General features: G+C 35.5%; 1 protein-coding gene across 3 annotated transcripts in view; it reads left to right on the top strand.

Annotated features, from left to right (window-relative positions):
• LOC107558752 (proto-oncogene tyrosine-protein kinase Src-like) overlaps positions 1 to 13,121 on the top strand; it is a 55,712-nt gene extending 42,591 nt beyond the window's left edge. For all 3 annotated transcript variants that reach the window (XM_016242424.1, XM_016242426.1, XM_016242425.1), the window contains 8 exons: positions 1,702 to 1,805; positions 4,226 to 4,375; positions 5,260 to 5,415; positions 5,551 to 5,730; positions 5,895 to 5,971; positions 7,066 to 7,219; positions 7,396 to 7,527; positions 12,075 to 13,121. In XM_016242424.1, the coding sequence (XP_016097910.1) occupies positions 1,702 to 1,805; positions 4,226 to 4,375; positions 5,260 to 5,415; positions 5,551 to 5,730; positions 5,895 to 5,971; positions 7,066 to 7,219; positions 7,396 to 7,527; positions 12,075 to 12,283 (1,162 nt within the window). In that variant the 3' untranslated portion in view covers positions 12,284 to 13,121. The remainder of the gene's footprint in view (positions 1 to 1,701; positions 1,806 to 4,225; positions 4,376 to 5,259; positions 5,416 to 5,550; positions 5,731 to 5,894; positions 5,972 to 7,065; positions 7,220 to 7,395; positions 7,528 to 12,074) is intronic.
• Positions 13,122 to 16,895: the final 3,774 nt, after the last annotated feature.

The following is a 16,895-nucleotide window of genomic DNA, read 5'->3' as shown; positions in this document are numbered from 1 at the left end:
TCTGTCTGTCATCTGTCTGTCTGTCTGTCTGTCATCTATCTTCTTTCTTTCTATCTATCTGTCTGTCATCTATCTGTCTGTCTGTCTGTCATCTATCTGTCTGTCTGCCTGTCTGTCTGTCATCTGTCTGTCATCTATCTGCCTGTCTGTCTGTCATCTCTCTCTCTCTCTCAGCTAGTTTCCAAGGAAATATATCTAATTTTCATTTCATTTAACGTGATTTACTAAAACAACTAGAAATAAAATTACAAATGAATAAAAACTATAAAGACAAGACATAAAAAAATACAAATGACAAACACACAACACAATTACTAAAACTTTAGCAAAAATGAAAATGGAAAATATACAAAAATAACTATTAAAATAAAATAAATAAATAAATAAATAAAAACTGAATTCAGACCATTATTAAACAATAATAATATCTCAATGACACTAAAATAACACTGACGCCCACCCCTTGTGACGTTACTAACAGAATGATTCATTCTCGCCCCTCTCTCTCTCCTTCCGGTCTGACCTTTGAGTCCTTCATATTTCCCCTCATGGTTTTGCTCTTTCGCCCTCCTCCATTATCTGAGATGAAGTCTCTCCATCATCCCATCAGTTAGAAAGAAAAAACCCTTGTGGCCCAAATACCTTTTCCTTCTTGACTGTGTAAAATACGTCAGTGTTTGCCTCAGGCGGCCCGTCTACTATTGTCTGTCCTGTTCATATTCCAGTCATTTTTCCTGAGACACACACGCGCTGTTGCTCAGTCGACTGCCGCATTAAACAAATACACACAAGCACTCCTTTGAAAACCTGTAATGACTCATTTTTCCACCCTTGCCTTGCCAGTCATCTCAGATTGACTCTGGAGAAAAGGTAAGACTCTGAGAGAGCGCAGCGGCTAACAACAAACTGCGCTGATTTATAGACACTAAATGTCACCGAGTCGCTCATGAATCCCAAACACCATCGTTTTATCGCTACTGGAACTAAGAGTAGGAATATTACAACCTGAATCAATGTTCAATATCTCATGCAGCACAATTCAGATGACAATTATTGTAAAGTATAGTCATTTCAGGCCCAAATCATGCAAGGTAATGCAAACGTTATTAGGTACGCAAGCTCAATTGTATAATAGATTAAATGTACACTACTGTTTAAATGTTTGGGGTTAGTAAGCTATTTTAAAAATAAATTTTATCAAATTTTATCAAAGACACATTAAATTGATCAAGAGTGACAGTATAGAGATTTAGAATGTTACAAAAGATGCTGTTTATCAGAAAATCCTGAAACAGTTTGTACAAGCTTCACAGCTGCTTTCAACGTTGATAATAACAAGAAATGTTTGTTGAGCAGCAAATCATCATATTGGACTGGTTTCTGAAGGATCATGTGACACTGAAGACTGGAGTAATGATGCTTTGCATCACAGGAATAAATGACATTTTAACGTTGATTCAAATAGAAAAAAGTTATTTTAGATTCTAATGATTTCAAAATATTAATAAATAAATGCATCCTTGGTGAGTTTATTCTTACAGACGCTAGACTTTTGAATGGTGGTGTACATGTTTGCTCAATGGGATGGCAGTTCTGAATGTGTACCAGCATAAGCTGTGTGTCTCTGATACAGTGTTACATGTGATTACTTACTCTAAATACACACTCTCTCTCTCTTTCTTTTTCTTCATCTCTCTCCAGATGGTACTTTGGAAAGATCACACGCAGGGACTCCGAGCGCCTCCTCTTGAGTCTGGAAAACAGGAGAGGAACTTTCCTGGTCCGAGAGAGTGAGACAACCAAAGGTCATTGAATATGAACAGTACAAACGCTGAACACTTTAAAAAAAAAATTTATTTATTTGATCTATTTATAAGTAGTTTTGTGTGTGTGTGTGTGTGTGTGTGTGTGTGTGTGTGTGTGTGTGCGCGCACAGGGACAATGCACGTTAATAAATGTTTCTGTAAATGCACCAGATTGAACCCAAAGGTTATTTTTCATCTGTAGTCCCTGGACAGTGTTACAAGTCTTCCTAAAATGAAAATGTACAGAAATAGACTATTATTAAAATTAAAAACCAAAAAAAAAAGGAGCATAGCATTAACACAGACATATATGGCATACACATTATATTAAATATATAAATTCATCCAAAGGCACAATACAATTTTTTATTTATTATTCATTTAATATTAAAATAAAAATAATTATTAAAATGATATCCACATAAAAAGGAGCAAAGCAAAAAACACACAAATATACGGCATACACAGTATATTAAATATACAAATCCATTCAGATGCACAATAAATTATTTTATTTTATTTAATTTAATATTAACATAAAAATAATTATTACAATTATATCCACATAAAACAAGGAGCAAAGCAAAAGCACAAAAAATATATATTTCATACACAGTATATTAAATATATAAATCCATCTAACAGCATAAAAGCACAATAAAATATTAAGCTCTTTATCATTAATTAATTAATAAACAGCAATAAGAATTATTAAAATTGAATCCACATAAAATACTAAAAGGAGCAAAGCAAAAAACTAAATATATGGCCTACAGAGTATATTAAATCCATCTAATACCATAAAATCACAATAAAATGTTTTATTTTATTTATTAAATATAAAAAGAATTGTATTATTATTACTACTATAGCAAATAATTTATTTATAATTTATATTGTTTATTAATTTAAAATAATTATAATGATAATAGTAATACATATATTTTAACATTTTTAATTTAGATAAATTGTCATTTTTTAATTTTAATTCTGTTTACCACAGTTTTGTGAATTAATATAGAATTAATATTTTATCATTACCCTTTGTCTGGTGTCACAGTGTTGATTCAAAGGCCAAACTGTAGGGATGAATGGAAAATTGTGTCAGAATGAAATCTAGGGAATGAAACTCCGTTCTTTCCAGTAGAGCTTGGCACTCATAACATCAGGGTCCAAGAGTTCAACATCCCAGGGAATAGTTTTTTCCTTAACTTTTCTTTTTTTTTTTAACGAAAGCATCTCTCCAAAAAAAAATTCCAGTCAAATTCAGAGACCACAGCTACTGTAACAGTTGCATAATAAAGAAACTATTCATATACACAGCGACGACAAATAACCAACACCAGTGTGGAGGAAATTGCTCATGCTTGTGTCTACATTGAGGAAATTGCATTTCAGGATTTCAGATCAGAACAAAGTGCACGTTCAGTTGAATTCCCCTTTTCTGCATTCCTCATCTCCTCCCTGCAGCCTTTCTCTCTCTAAACACTGTAAAGAGCCACGCTCCATATATGGCCGTTTACACAAACAACGTTCATCTGAGATGATATGTGAAGAGTGCATATGGCTGCGTACGACAGTATACGAAGGTCAGAGAAGTGCTTGCAGGGATGAAGAGCGAGAAGTAGGTCAAGCGTATAATCGTGAGCCATAGCACACGGCTCATACGATCAGCGAGAGGCTCACCGAGAGAGACTGAAGATGAGTCAATCCCCAAAGAAACCAGGGAGCAAGTGACCGACAGAGTGAATGAATGAGTGTGATGACCACAGCGCCCACTTCAGAGCATTTTACACAGTGTTTATTAACCCTATGAAGACCTGGGGTCTGTTTCATAAAACAAGTTTACCAAACAAGCCAGGCTTATTTCAGTTAGCCTGACTTATTGTCTGCTGATATGGTTCAAAATAATTCAGACTAACTGAAATAATGTTTTATAAAACAGGCCCCAGAATCATCAACGTGATCAAAATGTTCCTGAAAGGCCTGTTATGCACCATCTACTACATACTTTCTGTCGTCTGATTGATTTGAGTTGATACTTTTTTACCAAGTAAAAGGCCTTTTAAAGGGACAGTTCACCCAAAAATGACAATTCTTCTGTTGAACACAAAAGACGATATTTTGAAGAATGTTGAAGAAGCCAAACAGTTGACGCCGGTAGCCATCGACTTCAATAGTATGGAAAAAATACTATGGAAGTCAATGGGGACCAGAAACTGCAAATGAAAGAAAGAAACAAATGCACCAAATGGATGTTTTTGCTCAGATTAGTCGACTTCGAGGAAAAATCAAATACTACAAAAGTGTCGAATCTGGCACCCGTCATACTAATCTAACAGTTTCAAATCTAAATGTTTGTTAGTGCCGTTCATGTCATCCGCTTCACCTCTCAAATGTGTTCTTTGTGGTTTTTTTAGGTGCCTACTGTCTTTCCGTTCTGGATTACGACAACGTCAAGGGTCTAAATGTCAAACATTACAAGATCAGGAAGCTGGACAGCGGGGGATTTTACATCACGTCGCGCACTCAGTTCAGTACATTACAGCAGCTGGTCAACCACTACCACCGTGAGTCGCTTTCTCATAGACCTGCTCCTTTCTGAATGTCTGTGAAGGGAAGTGATACAGACTGGTATTTCTGGAAGTGGGAACTCAAGTTTTTGCAAAATAAGAAGACTGTTAGATCTATAAAAAATCTATTGCATAAAGCAATTACATAATGACTCATCCTTTACTTCTTATGCTGCCCTAAATATAGCATTAATGGGCCCTAAAACCCTGCTAAGAGAAAGATGTAAGATGCTTACCTATTTCAGTTATTTATGGGTATTATTATTATTTGTATTAATATATTATTATTTATTGTCAATTATAATAATTTTGTAGATTATGTAAATTATTATTATTATTGAAAAATAATAATACAAAAATAATTATAATGCATTGAAGGCATTGAAGGTATGTTGTTGTTAATTAAAAATGTATTTTTAATTAACAAATTTATTAATTTGTTAATATGGTTACATTTATGTATGTTAGAATAAGTTATAAAGCATAAGTATTATATAGTAAGTTGTGTAAGTATTTACTTATTTTTTTTTTATTCCGTTTTATTTATTTTAAATTATTTAATAATATATTAAATATTAATCTTCATTTATTAAGGTATACTAAAAATATTAAAATAATTGTATTATTATTAAAAATAATAAGTTATATTTATTTATTATTTTTAATTAAAACAATTATTTGACTAGTAATAATACATTTCATTAACTTTTTATAACATTTTAATTCTGCAACAAAAGCATCTTTGTGCATTTAATACAGAATCCGAATGAGCCAGAACTACCCCCCAAAAAAAGAAAATACTATTGCAGTAACAATGCAAAATTTTTAACCGAAAAAAAACAAAACATAAACACGCTCCTTTCTGTCTGTGTCCGTCACAGAGCACGCAGACGGCCTGTGTCACTGTCTGACTGACGTGTGTCCCGTGCTGAAGCCTCAGACTCAGGGCCTGGCACGGGACGCCTGGGAGATCCCACGGGACTCTCTGAGACTGGACGTCAAACTTGGCCAGGGCTGCTTCGGAGAGGTCTGGATGGGTAAGACTGCTTCTTTCAACTTCCTTCCTTCAAAAACTAAAGCTTTGTGAGTTAAATTAGAAGGTCACCAGTACAAAATAGCACAGCTGTGTAATGATACAAGCAAGCGTTCACAGTGTCTTTTTTTCCCATCAGGCACTTGGAACGGCACGACATGCGTGGCCATCAAGACCCTGAAGCCTGGCACTATGTCTCCTGAGGCCTTCCTGCAGGAAGCACAGGTGATGAAGAAACTCCGGCACGAGAAGCTGGTGCAGCTTTATGCCGTCGTCTCGGAGGAGCCCATTTACATCGTCACTGAGTACATGGGACAAGGTCAGTACAGAGATCCAGTGAACTATATTGGGCCAAAGATGTCTAAGAAATGAGAACTCGCTGTAAGATGTGTAAATAGAGCATCTGGTTATAGCAGCTTTGTGGTGAGGTCTGCCAGTAAAGGTGGGAATAGACATGTGACGCTGTGATTTCTGTTTTCACAGGAAGTCTGCTGGATTTCCTGAAGGGTGACATGGGGAAAATGCTGCGGTTGCCTCAGCTTGTGGATATGGCCTCTCAGGTACTTTCATACTGGCATTATGATAGGATATCTAATAATGAAATCACAAAGAAAAATACACTTTTTTTATTTAAGTTTTGATACTTAAATAAAAAGTAATATAATTGGAAACGTTATATTAGAAAATATACATTACTGATCAAAAGTTTGGGTGTGGTAAGTTTTTTTTTTTTTTTAATGTTTTGAAAGACATCTTATGTTTTCAATTTGAATGTATTATAAAATGTAATTTATTCCTGTGATCAAAACCGAATTTTCAGCATCTATCTATCCATCTATCTATATAAAAAAAAAATTTCAGAATTTTTTATGAATTGAAAGTTCTTTAGTGCCTTAATAATTGAATGCATCCTTTCTGAATATAAGTATTATATTATATTATATTATATATTATATTATATTATATTATGAAACTGAACACATTTTCATGACTCCAAAACTGACTGAAAATGTTGAAGAAAAAGTATTATTTACTTTACTAAAAATAATAATTGCGAATTTTATGTTTGTTGTGTGTGTGTGTGTATTTTTTATATATATATATATATATATATACTTTTTTTCATGACTCCAAGACTGACTAAAGTAGCCACAAATCGATTTTAGTTTTAATTTTTGATACAGAATCTTACAACCCACTGTAATTAAACATGTAAATGCCACTACATAACAATAGCAATGACCCTAGGCTACTCTGAAACATTATATACATTTGCAATAAATAGATAAACAAATAGTAGTTCCTGCAGCTCAAACAGTACAGCACAGCGCCAATGCCAAGGTCATTATCTTGAAAGCAATGTATGTCGCTTTGGATAAAAGTGTCTGCCAAATTCATAAATGTAAACGTAATTAAATTAACACTCATAGAGTAAAAAATAAAAATCTAAATAAAAAACTATATAACCCTGTACTGAAGGAGGAACTATACTTAGAGACTTGAATACTGTAGAGCGCATCACTAAAAACAGCATTGTGGTGGTGGTTTTTGCATGGCCAAGCGCCGCTGACACTGTCTTCATAATGTATATGAATCTATTTCTATTCTGTGGATACTCTGGAGGGTGGCGTTATAATTTATGTGTTGTCCTCAGATCGCCTCTGGGATGGCGTACGTGGAAAGAATGAACTATGTGCACAGGGACCTCAGAGCTGCCAACATCCTGGTGGGTGATAACCTGGTGTGTAAAGTGGCTGACTTCGGCCTCGCTCGACTCATCGAGGACAACGAATACACAGCCAGACAGGGTGAGCACTGCGACTCCGTCCTTCTCCATGTTCTTCACATCTTCACTTGTTTCCTGAGGCCGTAACGTCTCTGTCTCATTTTTAAGACTTAATGCTGTTGCCTTTTCTGCGCTTCGACCTTAATTGAATCAGTTTAATCATGATGACAGGCCTCTCTTAAATCATTATTACAACAGGAGCCAAGTTTCCCATCAAGTGGACTGCGCCAGAGGCGGCGCTTTACGGCCGCTTCACCATCAAATCTGACGTGTGGTCGTTTGGGGTCTTACTGACGGAGCTGGCGACCAAAGGCAGGGTGCCTTATCCAGGTACTACTGCTCTACAGTCAAATATGAATCAGTCACCAGCTCATCTTATTAAAAAAAAAATGTATTCTAAATTATCTCAAATATTTATATATATAAAAATATATATGTGCAATTACGTATTGAAAAAAGCACTATATATGTTTTGAAAAGTAATTAATTTAAAAGTATAAATTATTCTATACATTATTTTAAAACTATTAATTTTAAGTTTTCCCATTGAGTCCAGTGCAGGGTTCATCTTCTCTAAAAAACAAAAACAAAAAAAAATGAATATTTTAAATAATAATCTTTTATATTATTCTATAAATTATTATTTAAGAATTATTATGTCACCCAAAATGTAATAAAATAAAAGTATAGATTATTAAGCTATAATAATAATATTTATATATGTATATATTTATGTGTGTGTGTGTGTGTGTATCCTAAAAAAATCATTTTTTACATTTTTAATAATATATATAAATCATTATTATCCAATGCAAATCCAATGATCTTTTTTTTTTTTTAACTCTAACAAAATTTAATTATTTTAAGCTTACAAAACAATTACATTCATATTATTTTCACTTAGAATTATTCACACTAAATCCAGCACATTGAGTTTGTGCTTGTGAGTTTGAGAATGTTTTTGAGGATTTTTTTCCACTGGCCATAATGTAATAATTTGTTTTAAAATATGTTGTTGTTGTTATTATTATTATTTCCAAATTATTCACATCGAGTCAAATGCCCGGGAATAAATGTAATACTTTTAAACTTAAAAGAAATCCCATTCAACACAGTGATTTTTTAAATTTTTTATTATTATATTTAAAATGTATATTTAGAAGAAAGGGAAAAAAACGTTTTTGAGGGTGTGTTTATGACAATCTAACGCATAATATTGTCATATTAAATGAAATTTTAAAGAGCCCTCTGCGCAAAGGACACATGAAAGCATTTCCGGGTGTCCGTCACAGAGCACGCAGACGGCCTGTGTCACTGTCTGACTGACGTGTGTCCCGTGCTGAAGCCTCAGACTCAGGGCCTGGCACGGGACGCCTGGGAGATCCCACGGGACTCTCTGAGACTGGACGTCAAACTTGGCCAGGGCTGCTTCGGAGAGGTCTGGATGGGTAAGACTGCTTCTTTCAACTTCCTTCCTTCAAAAACTAAAGCTTTGTGAGTTAAATTAGAAGGTCACCAGTACAAAATAGCACAGCTGTGTAATGATACAAGCAAGCGTTCACAGTGTCTTTTTTTCCCATCAGGCACTTGGAACGGCACGACACGCGTGGCCATCAAGACTCTGAAGACTGGCACTATGTCTCCTGAGGCCTTCCTGCAGGAAGCACAGGTGATGAAGAAACTCCGGCACGAGAAGCTGGTGCAGCTTTATGCCGTCGTCTCGGAGGAGCCCATTTACATCGTCACTGAGTACATGGGACAAGGTCAGTACAGAGATCCAGTGAACTATATTGGGCCAAAGATGTCTAAGAAATGAGAACTCGCTGTAAGATGTGTAAATAGAGCATCTGGTTATAGCAGCTTTGTGGTGAGGTCTGCCAGTAAAGGTGGGAATAGACATGTGACGCTGTGATTTCTGTTTTCACAGGAAGTCTGCTGGATTTCCTGAAGGGTGACATGGGGAAAATGCTGCGGTTGCCTCAGCTTGTGGATATGGCCTCTCAGGTACTTTCATACTGGCATTATGATAGGATATCTAATAATGAAATCACAAAGAAAAATACACTTTTTTTATTTAAGTTTTGATACTTAAATAAAAAGTAATATAATTGGAAACGTTATATTAGAAAATATACATTACTGATCAAAAGTTTGGGTGTGGTAAGTTTTTTTTTTTTTTTTAATGTTTTGAAAGACATCTTTTGTTTTCAATTTGAATGTATTATAAAATGTAATTTATTCCTGTGATCAAAACCGAATTTTCAGCATCTATCTATCCATCTATCTATCTATCTATATAAAAAAAAAAAATTCAGAATTTTTTATGAATTGAAAGTTCTTTAGTGCCTTAATAATTGAATGCATCCTTTCTGAATATAAGTATTATATTATATTATATTATATATTATATTATATTATATTATGAAACTGAACACATTTTCATGACTCCAAAACTGACTGAAAATGTTGAAGAAAAAGTATTATTTACTTTACTAAAAATAATAATTGCGAATTTTATGTTTGTTGTGTGTGTGTGTGTATTTTTTATATATATATATATATATATACTTTTTTTCATGACTCCAAGACTGACTAAAGTAGCCACAAATCGATTTTAGTTTTAATTTTTGATACAGAATCTTACAACCCACTGTAATTAAACATGTAAATGCCACTACATAACAATAGCAATGACCCTAGGCTACTCTGAAACATTATATACATTTGCAATAAATAGATAAACAAATAGTAGTTCCTGCAGCTCAAACAGTACAGCACAGCGCCAATGCCAAGGTCATTATCTTGAAAGCAATGTATGTCGCTTTGGATAAAAGTGTCTGCCAAATTCATAAATGTAAACGTAATTAAATTAACACTCATAGAGTAAAAAATAAAAATCTAAATAAAAAACTATATAACCCTGTACTGAAGGAGGAACTATACTTAGAGACTTGAATACTGTAGAGCGCATCACTAAAAACAGCATTGTGGTGGTGGTTTTTGCATGGCCAAGCGCCGCTGACACTGTCTTCATAATGTATATGAATCTATTTCTATTCTGTGGATACTCTGGAGGGTGGCGTTATAATTTATGTGTTGTCCTCAGATCGCCTCTGGGATGGCGTACGTGGAAAGAATGAACTATGTGCACAGGGACCTCAGGGCTGCCAACATCCTGGTGGGTGATAACCTGGTGTGTAAAGTGGCTGACTTCGGCCTCGCTCGACTCATCGAGGACAACGAATACACAGCCAGACAGGGTGAGCACTGCGACTCCGTCCTTCTCCATGTTCTTCACATCTTCACTTGTTTCCTGAGGCCGTAACGTCTCTGTCTCATTTTTAAGACTTAATGCTGTTGCCTTTTCTGCGCTTCGACCTTAATTGAATCAGTTTAATCATGATGACAGGCCTCTCTTAAATTATTATTACAACAGGAGCCAAGTTTCCCATCAAGTGGACTGCGCCAGAGGCGGCGCTTTACGGCCGCTTCACCATCAAATCTGACGTGTGGTCGTTTGGGGTCTTACTGACGGAGCTGGCGACCAAAGGCAGGGTGCCTTATCCAGGTACTACTGCTCTACAGTCAAATATCACCAGCTCACCAGCTCATCTTATTCAAAAAAAAATGTATTCTAAATTATCTCAAATATTTATATATATAAAAATATATATACGTATTGACGTATTGAAAAAAGCACTATATATGTTTTGAAAAGTAATTAATTTAAAAGTATAAATTATTCTATACATTATTTTAAAACTATTAATTTTAAGTTTTCCCATTGAGTCCAGTGCAGGGTTCATCTTCTCTAAAAAACAAAAACAAAAAAAAATGAATATTTTAAATAATAATCTTTTATATTATTCTATAAATTATTATTTAAGAATTATTATGTCACCCAAAATGTAATAAAATAAAAGTATAGATTATTAAGCTATAATAATAATATTTATATATGTATATATTTATGTGTGTGTGTGTGTGTATCCTAAAAGAATATTTTTTTACATTTTTAATAATAATAATAATAATGAATTCATGTATTCCATTTGTTTAAAGAATGGTACATTCTTGTTATTGTTCTTTCAAAAAAGATGGAATAAATAAATTATATAAAAAATGTTTTTTTAAGGTGTATATATATATATATATATATATATATACATGTACACACACATATATATATATATATATATATATATAATAAATAAAACTGCATTGGATAATAATAATTTATGTATGTATATGTGTGTGTGTGTATATATATATATATATATATAAATCATTATTATCCAATGCAAATCCAATGATCTTTTTTTTTTTTAACTCTAACAAAATTTTATTATTTTAAGCTTACAAAACAATTACATTCATATTATTTTCACTTAGAATTATTCACACTAAATCCAGCACATTGAGTTTGTGCTTGTGAGTTTGAGAATGTTTTTGAGGATTTTTTTCCACTGGCCATAATGTAATAATTTGTTTTAAAATATGTTGTTGTTGTTATTATTATTATTTCCAAATTATTCACATCGAGTCAAATGCCCGGGAATAAATGTAATACTTTTAAACTTAAAAGAAATCCCATTCAACACAGTGATTTTTAAAAAATTTTATTATTATATTTAAAATGTATATTTAGAAGAAAGGGAAAAAAACGTTTTTGAGGGTGTGTTTATGACAATCTAACGCATAATATTGTCATATTAAATGAAAATTTAAAGAGCCCTCTGCGCAAAGGACACATGAAAGCATTTCCGGTTGTTCCTCTCTGCTGATAACCCACATCCTCTGCCTGGTTAAAATGTGCCTGCACCACAATCTGACACCTGACCCACATCCACACTGCTTGACGTGTCTCCTCCGCTCAGGTATGGTGAACCGGGAGGTGCTGGACCAGGTGGAGCGCGGCTACAGGATGCCCTGTCCCGCCGAGTGCCCCGAATCCCTGCACGAGCTGATGCTGACCTGCTGGCGCAAGGAGCCCGAGGAGCGGCCCACCTTTGAATACCTCCAGAGCTTCCTGGAAGACTACTTCACCTCTACTGAACCACAGTACCAGCCGGGCGAGAACCTCTAGAGATGCAGATCCAGTCAAGTGTGAGAGCAGCGAAAAGGATATCATTTCCCTGACCGGGAAAACGAACGCGGGATGTTTGTGGCATAACCCAGCCAATACTGATCCACACGTGACGACAACGTCGCATCCAGCTAAATCAGCCCATTTAAAGCAAATTACTGGGTTTTCACATGGTCTCAGTGTTACAGCATTATAATCGCATGTTTCTCCACTTTCATCGCAGATGAGCTGCAAACAGCAAGACAAGATGCATCTTTTCTGCAAAGAAATTCAATAACAAATTGCTTCTTCAGCCGTCGTCGTTTCTGCTGATAATTGATCCCTAGCTGTTTTCTTGACCTCGATATACCACCACTTCTCTTCTAAACCCTTTTAGCGGATGCTCCAGATCTGTCATTCATCCTCCTCCCACAATCCCTCACTTCTATCCTCTCCCATCCCCCTTCAAACCCCCAAAGCGTCCGCTCCGTCAGCTCTGGTGTTCGTTGTGAACCCTGCGACCCGCTCTCAAGCTCAGATGGACGAGGTTTGATCACCAACATCGCATGTTGGGAGACATCTGTGACCGCAGCTCTCTCGTGACGAACGGACGTTCCCGTTAATGTCTTCCAATAGATATCCAGGGGCTGTATCTGAACGTGGTATTTTATGCCTTTTAATGGTAGAAATGAGCTTTTTGTCCCACTATGCTTGTTTGTTTCTTTTGTATCGACCTGGATCAACTGGAATAAGAACGTGATTGGTTGAACACTGGTCACATGATTGGAAGTCGTTCTGAATTCGGAATGATGGAAACGAAACATTCTTTCTTTTAATATGGATCGTTCAGAGTGTGGTTTCATTTGATACAGTTATTCTTAATGAATTAATGTATTCCATCTTTTTTTAAAGAATGATAAATTCCATTCTAAAAAAGATGGAATAAATGAATGAATTATAATTATTTTAAAAAATTCACTCACAGGACATAATAATTAAAAATATATATATAAATTATTATTATTCACATTGAGTCCAATGCAGGGTTTTTATCTCTAACAAAAAATACTTATAAACTTACAAAAACATTACATTCAAATAATTTTCACTTATAATTATTCACACTAAATCCAACACATTGAGTTTAGACATTTCTATTGTTAAAAAAAGAAAGAAAAAAAATTTGGGGGGATATTTTTAGGCCATAATGTCAAATTGTAAAAAATATTCATTATTATTATTATTTCCAAATGATTCACATTAACTCCAATGCAGGGTTTTCATCTCTACAAATGTTTTAAAAATGTTTTTGAGGGTGTTTTTTATTTTATTTTTTATTTTTTATAACACACAAGCCACATTGCCCGTATTAAACAACATTTTAAAGAGCCCCCCTCCACAAAGGGCACATGAAAACATTTCCGGTAGTTCCTCCCTGCTGACAACTCACATCCTCTGCCTGGTTAAAATGTGCCTGCACCACAATCTGACACCTGACCCACATCCACACTGCTTGACGTGTCTCCTCCGCTCAGGTATGGTGAACCGGGAGGTGCTGGACCAGGTGGAGCGCGGCTACAGGATGCCCTGTCCCGCCGAGTGCCCCGAATCCCTGCACGAGCTGATGCTGACCTGCTGGCGCAAGGAGCCCGAGGAGCGGCCCACCTTTGAATACCTCCAGAGCTTCCTGGAAGACTACTTCACCTCTACTGAACCACAGTACCAGCCGGGCGAGAACCTCTAGAGATGCAGATCCAGTCAAGTGTGAGAGCAGCGAAAAGGATATCATTTCCCTGACCGGGAAAACGAACGCGGGATGTTTGTGGCATAACCCAGCCAATACTGATCCACACGTGACGACAACGTCGCATCCAGCTAAATCAGCCCATTTAAAGCAAATTACTGGGTTTTCACATGGTCTCAGTGTTACAGCATTATAATCGCATGTTTCTCCACTTTCATCGCAGATGAGCTGCAAACAGCAAGACAAGATGCATCTTTTCTGCAAAGAAATTCAATAACAAATTGCTTCTTCAGCCGTCGTCGTTTCTGCTGATAATTGATCCCTAGCTGTTTTCTTGACCTCGATATACCACCACTTCTCTTCTAAACCCTTTTAGCGGATGCTCCAGATCTGTCATTCATCCTCCTCCCACAATCCCTCACTTCTATCCTCTCCCATCCCCCTTCAAACCCCCAAAGCGTCCGCTCCGTCAGCTCTGGTGTTCGTTGTGAACCCTGCGACCCGCTCTCAAGCTCAGATGGACGAGGTTTGATCACCAACATCGCATGTTGGGAGACATCTGTGACCGCAGCTCTCTCGTGACGAACGGACGTTCCCGTTAATGTCTTCCAATAGATATCCAGGGGCTGTATCTGAACGTGGTATTTTATGCCTTTTAATGGTAGAAATGAGCTTTTTGTCCCACTATGCTTGTTTGTTTCTTTTGTATCGACCTGGATCAACTGGAATAAGAACGTGATTGGTTGAACACTGGTCACATGATTGGAAGTCGTTCTGAATTCGGAATGATGGAAACGAAACATTCTTTCTTTTAATATGGATCGTTCAGAGTGTGGTTTCATTTGATACAGTTATTCTACTCTTCTTGTATTCGAAACAACTACTGATATATAGCATTGTTTTTGTTTAAAGCAGATATGACTGTATAGTCCTACTTTGTGTGCCAATACAAAGGAAAAAAATGAATTTTGTACTGTTTTATTATGTATAAAATGTATTTTTATTAATGTTGTTTTTGTAACAAAGAGGACGAGCAGGCTTTGTTACTAGAATTTAAAGGAATGGTTCACCGAAAAAAATAATGTAAAACACAAACGGAGATGTTTAGATGAATGTTCGTGCTGCTCTTTTCCATATACAGTACTTTTACATTTATTGCATGAGAAAAACATCCTCTAAATATCTCTTTTTGTATCCCATGAAAATGATAACAGCATTAATGTTTGGAATAACATGAGGGTGAGTGAATTAGACATCATTCAAATTCGTACACTGCGAAAATGTTTTTCCCCTCTTAGTATTTTCGTCTTGTTTTCCCATTACAAATATCTTAACATTCATAAATCAAGCAAAATTATATAAGAGAGTTGTTTTCTGAAATTAAATGACTCTGTTTAAAACAAGAAAGATATCTGGCAACCCTTAAAATTATGTATTTTTCTTCCCTAATGGTCTGATTTTTTTTTCTCGTTTTAAACATAAACTCACTTAATTTTGATCTAACTTTTTATCGTAAGTATTTTGCTTCTCAAGTTGATTTAAGAATGTTGAAATATTTGTACTGGAAAACAAGACAAAAACACTGAGGATGAAAGTCTACTTTTGTAGTGTCGGTGAACTATTGCTTTTATCACTCTTGAATATTGTTTGAACTGAGTCCTCAAAGCTTGTTAAATGCTTGAATTTCAAACGTTTTATCTTTTTGGCTTTTTTGAGACAAATTCTGATACGTGCCGTCAAAGTCGCCAATATGTTATATGCAAAATAGCCATTGTTATATATAATTGTGGGTAGCGACCTCAATCCCATCGCTACTGCTTTCCTATAAGATCCATAGAAAGCCATGAACCTTGTCTGTGAGGTGTTAGGGATGGTTTGAGATACCCGAATAAATAATATAATCACTGCTGAGACAATGTAGAATGAAATAGTTATAATACGATGATGGTTGCATCGATGGTAAGGGTTTAGAATGGCATGCAGCTGTAATCGCGGTACTTTAGCTGGTAGAAGTGTGACGCCTGTCGATATTCTGTAAATACTTTCGTATGTAAATATTCTTTTCATATTTATTCATATTGCCTCCGTTTACATTCAGCAGAGCTTTGCTCGTTTTTCCCCCTGTAAGATCAACGCTATAGGTAGACATTCGGTCATGCTTGAAGCTGACCGCAAAAATATCCTAGTTGCGTTCTGCAAATCCGGTTTTCCTACAGCAACTGAATGCATAGAGAAGCAGACAATCACAAAACGGGAAGGATTCACAGATTCAAGTCGCTTTCTTTATTTTTATTTACAGTAAGAAGCTCACCTTTCTTTAGGTGTGACTTTGGCACTGTGTTTTATTGTTACTTTTTAAATGTTTTAACTTGCAATAAATCTGCTGTTGATTTGGACAGGTAGTTACTGCAAAGTAAACTGCACTGTATGCATCGCTCTGATCGTAATGTGACTTACGGAGGATATTTGACGATGAGTGGACGATGGCGTGTTCGTGGTTCGTGCTGTAGAACTGGAAAATAAAATGATGACAAGTAAAACGAGTCAGATCTACAAGTATCCACAATATTAGTGCATCCCCATCTAATGTATTCAAACTATGCAGTTGTTGAGTTGCGTGTCTGTATTTGAACTGCAGTTGCTCACAATCCAGGTACTTGCTCCCAGTGTACAGTTCTGCAATGACTGGTTTCAAAATATGAAATAACACTGAAATGAGATTTGTACTTAAAAAAATTATGACATGGTGTTATCTTTTTTTTTTTTTTAGTGCAATAAACTGTTTCTAAAGCTTGGATTTAAGCACAGGAGAGTTTTTATTTCTCAACTTGTTTTTGAAAGAATAGTTCACTCCGAAATGAAAATTTAGGCCACAGGTCATCCAAAGTG

Source organism: Sinocyclocheilus grahami, unplaced genomic scaffold (assembly GCF_001515645.1).
Source record: "Sinocyclocheilus grahami isolate Dianchi unplaced genomic scaffold, SAMN03320097.WGS_v1.1 scaffold657.1, whole genome shotgun sequence".
NCBI lineage: Eukaryota > Metazoa > Chordata > Actinopteri > Cypriniformes > Cyprinidae > Sinocyclocheilus > Sinocyclocheilus grahami.
The sequence above is the reverse complement of the archived record's forward strand: the minus strand, read 5'-3'. Positions and strand labels throughout refer to the sequence as shown.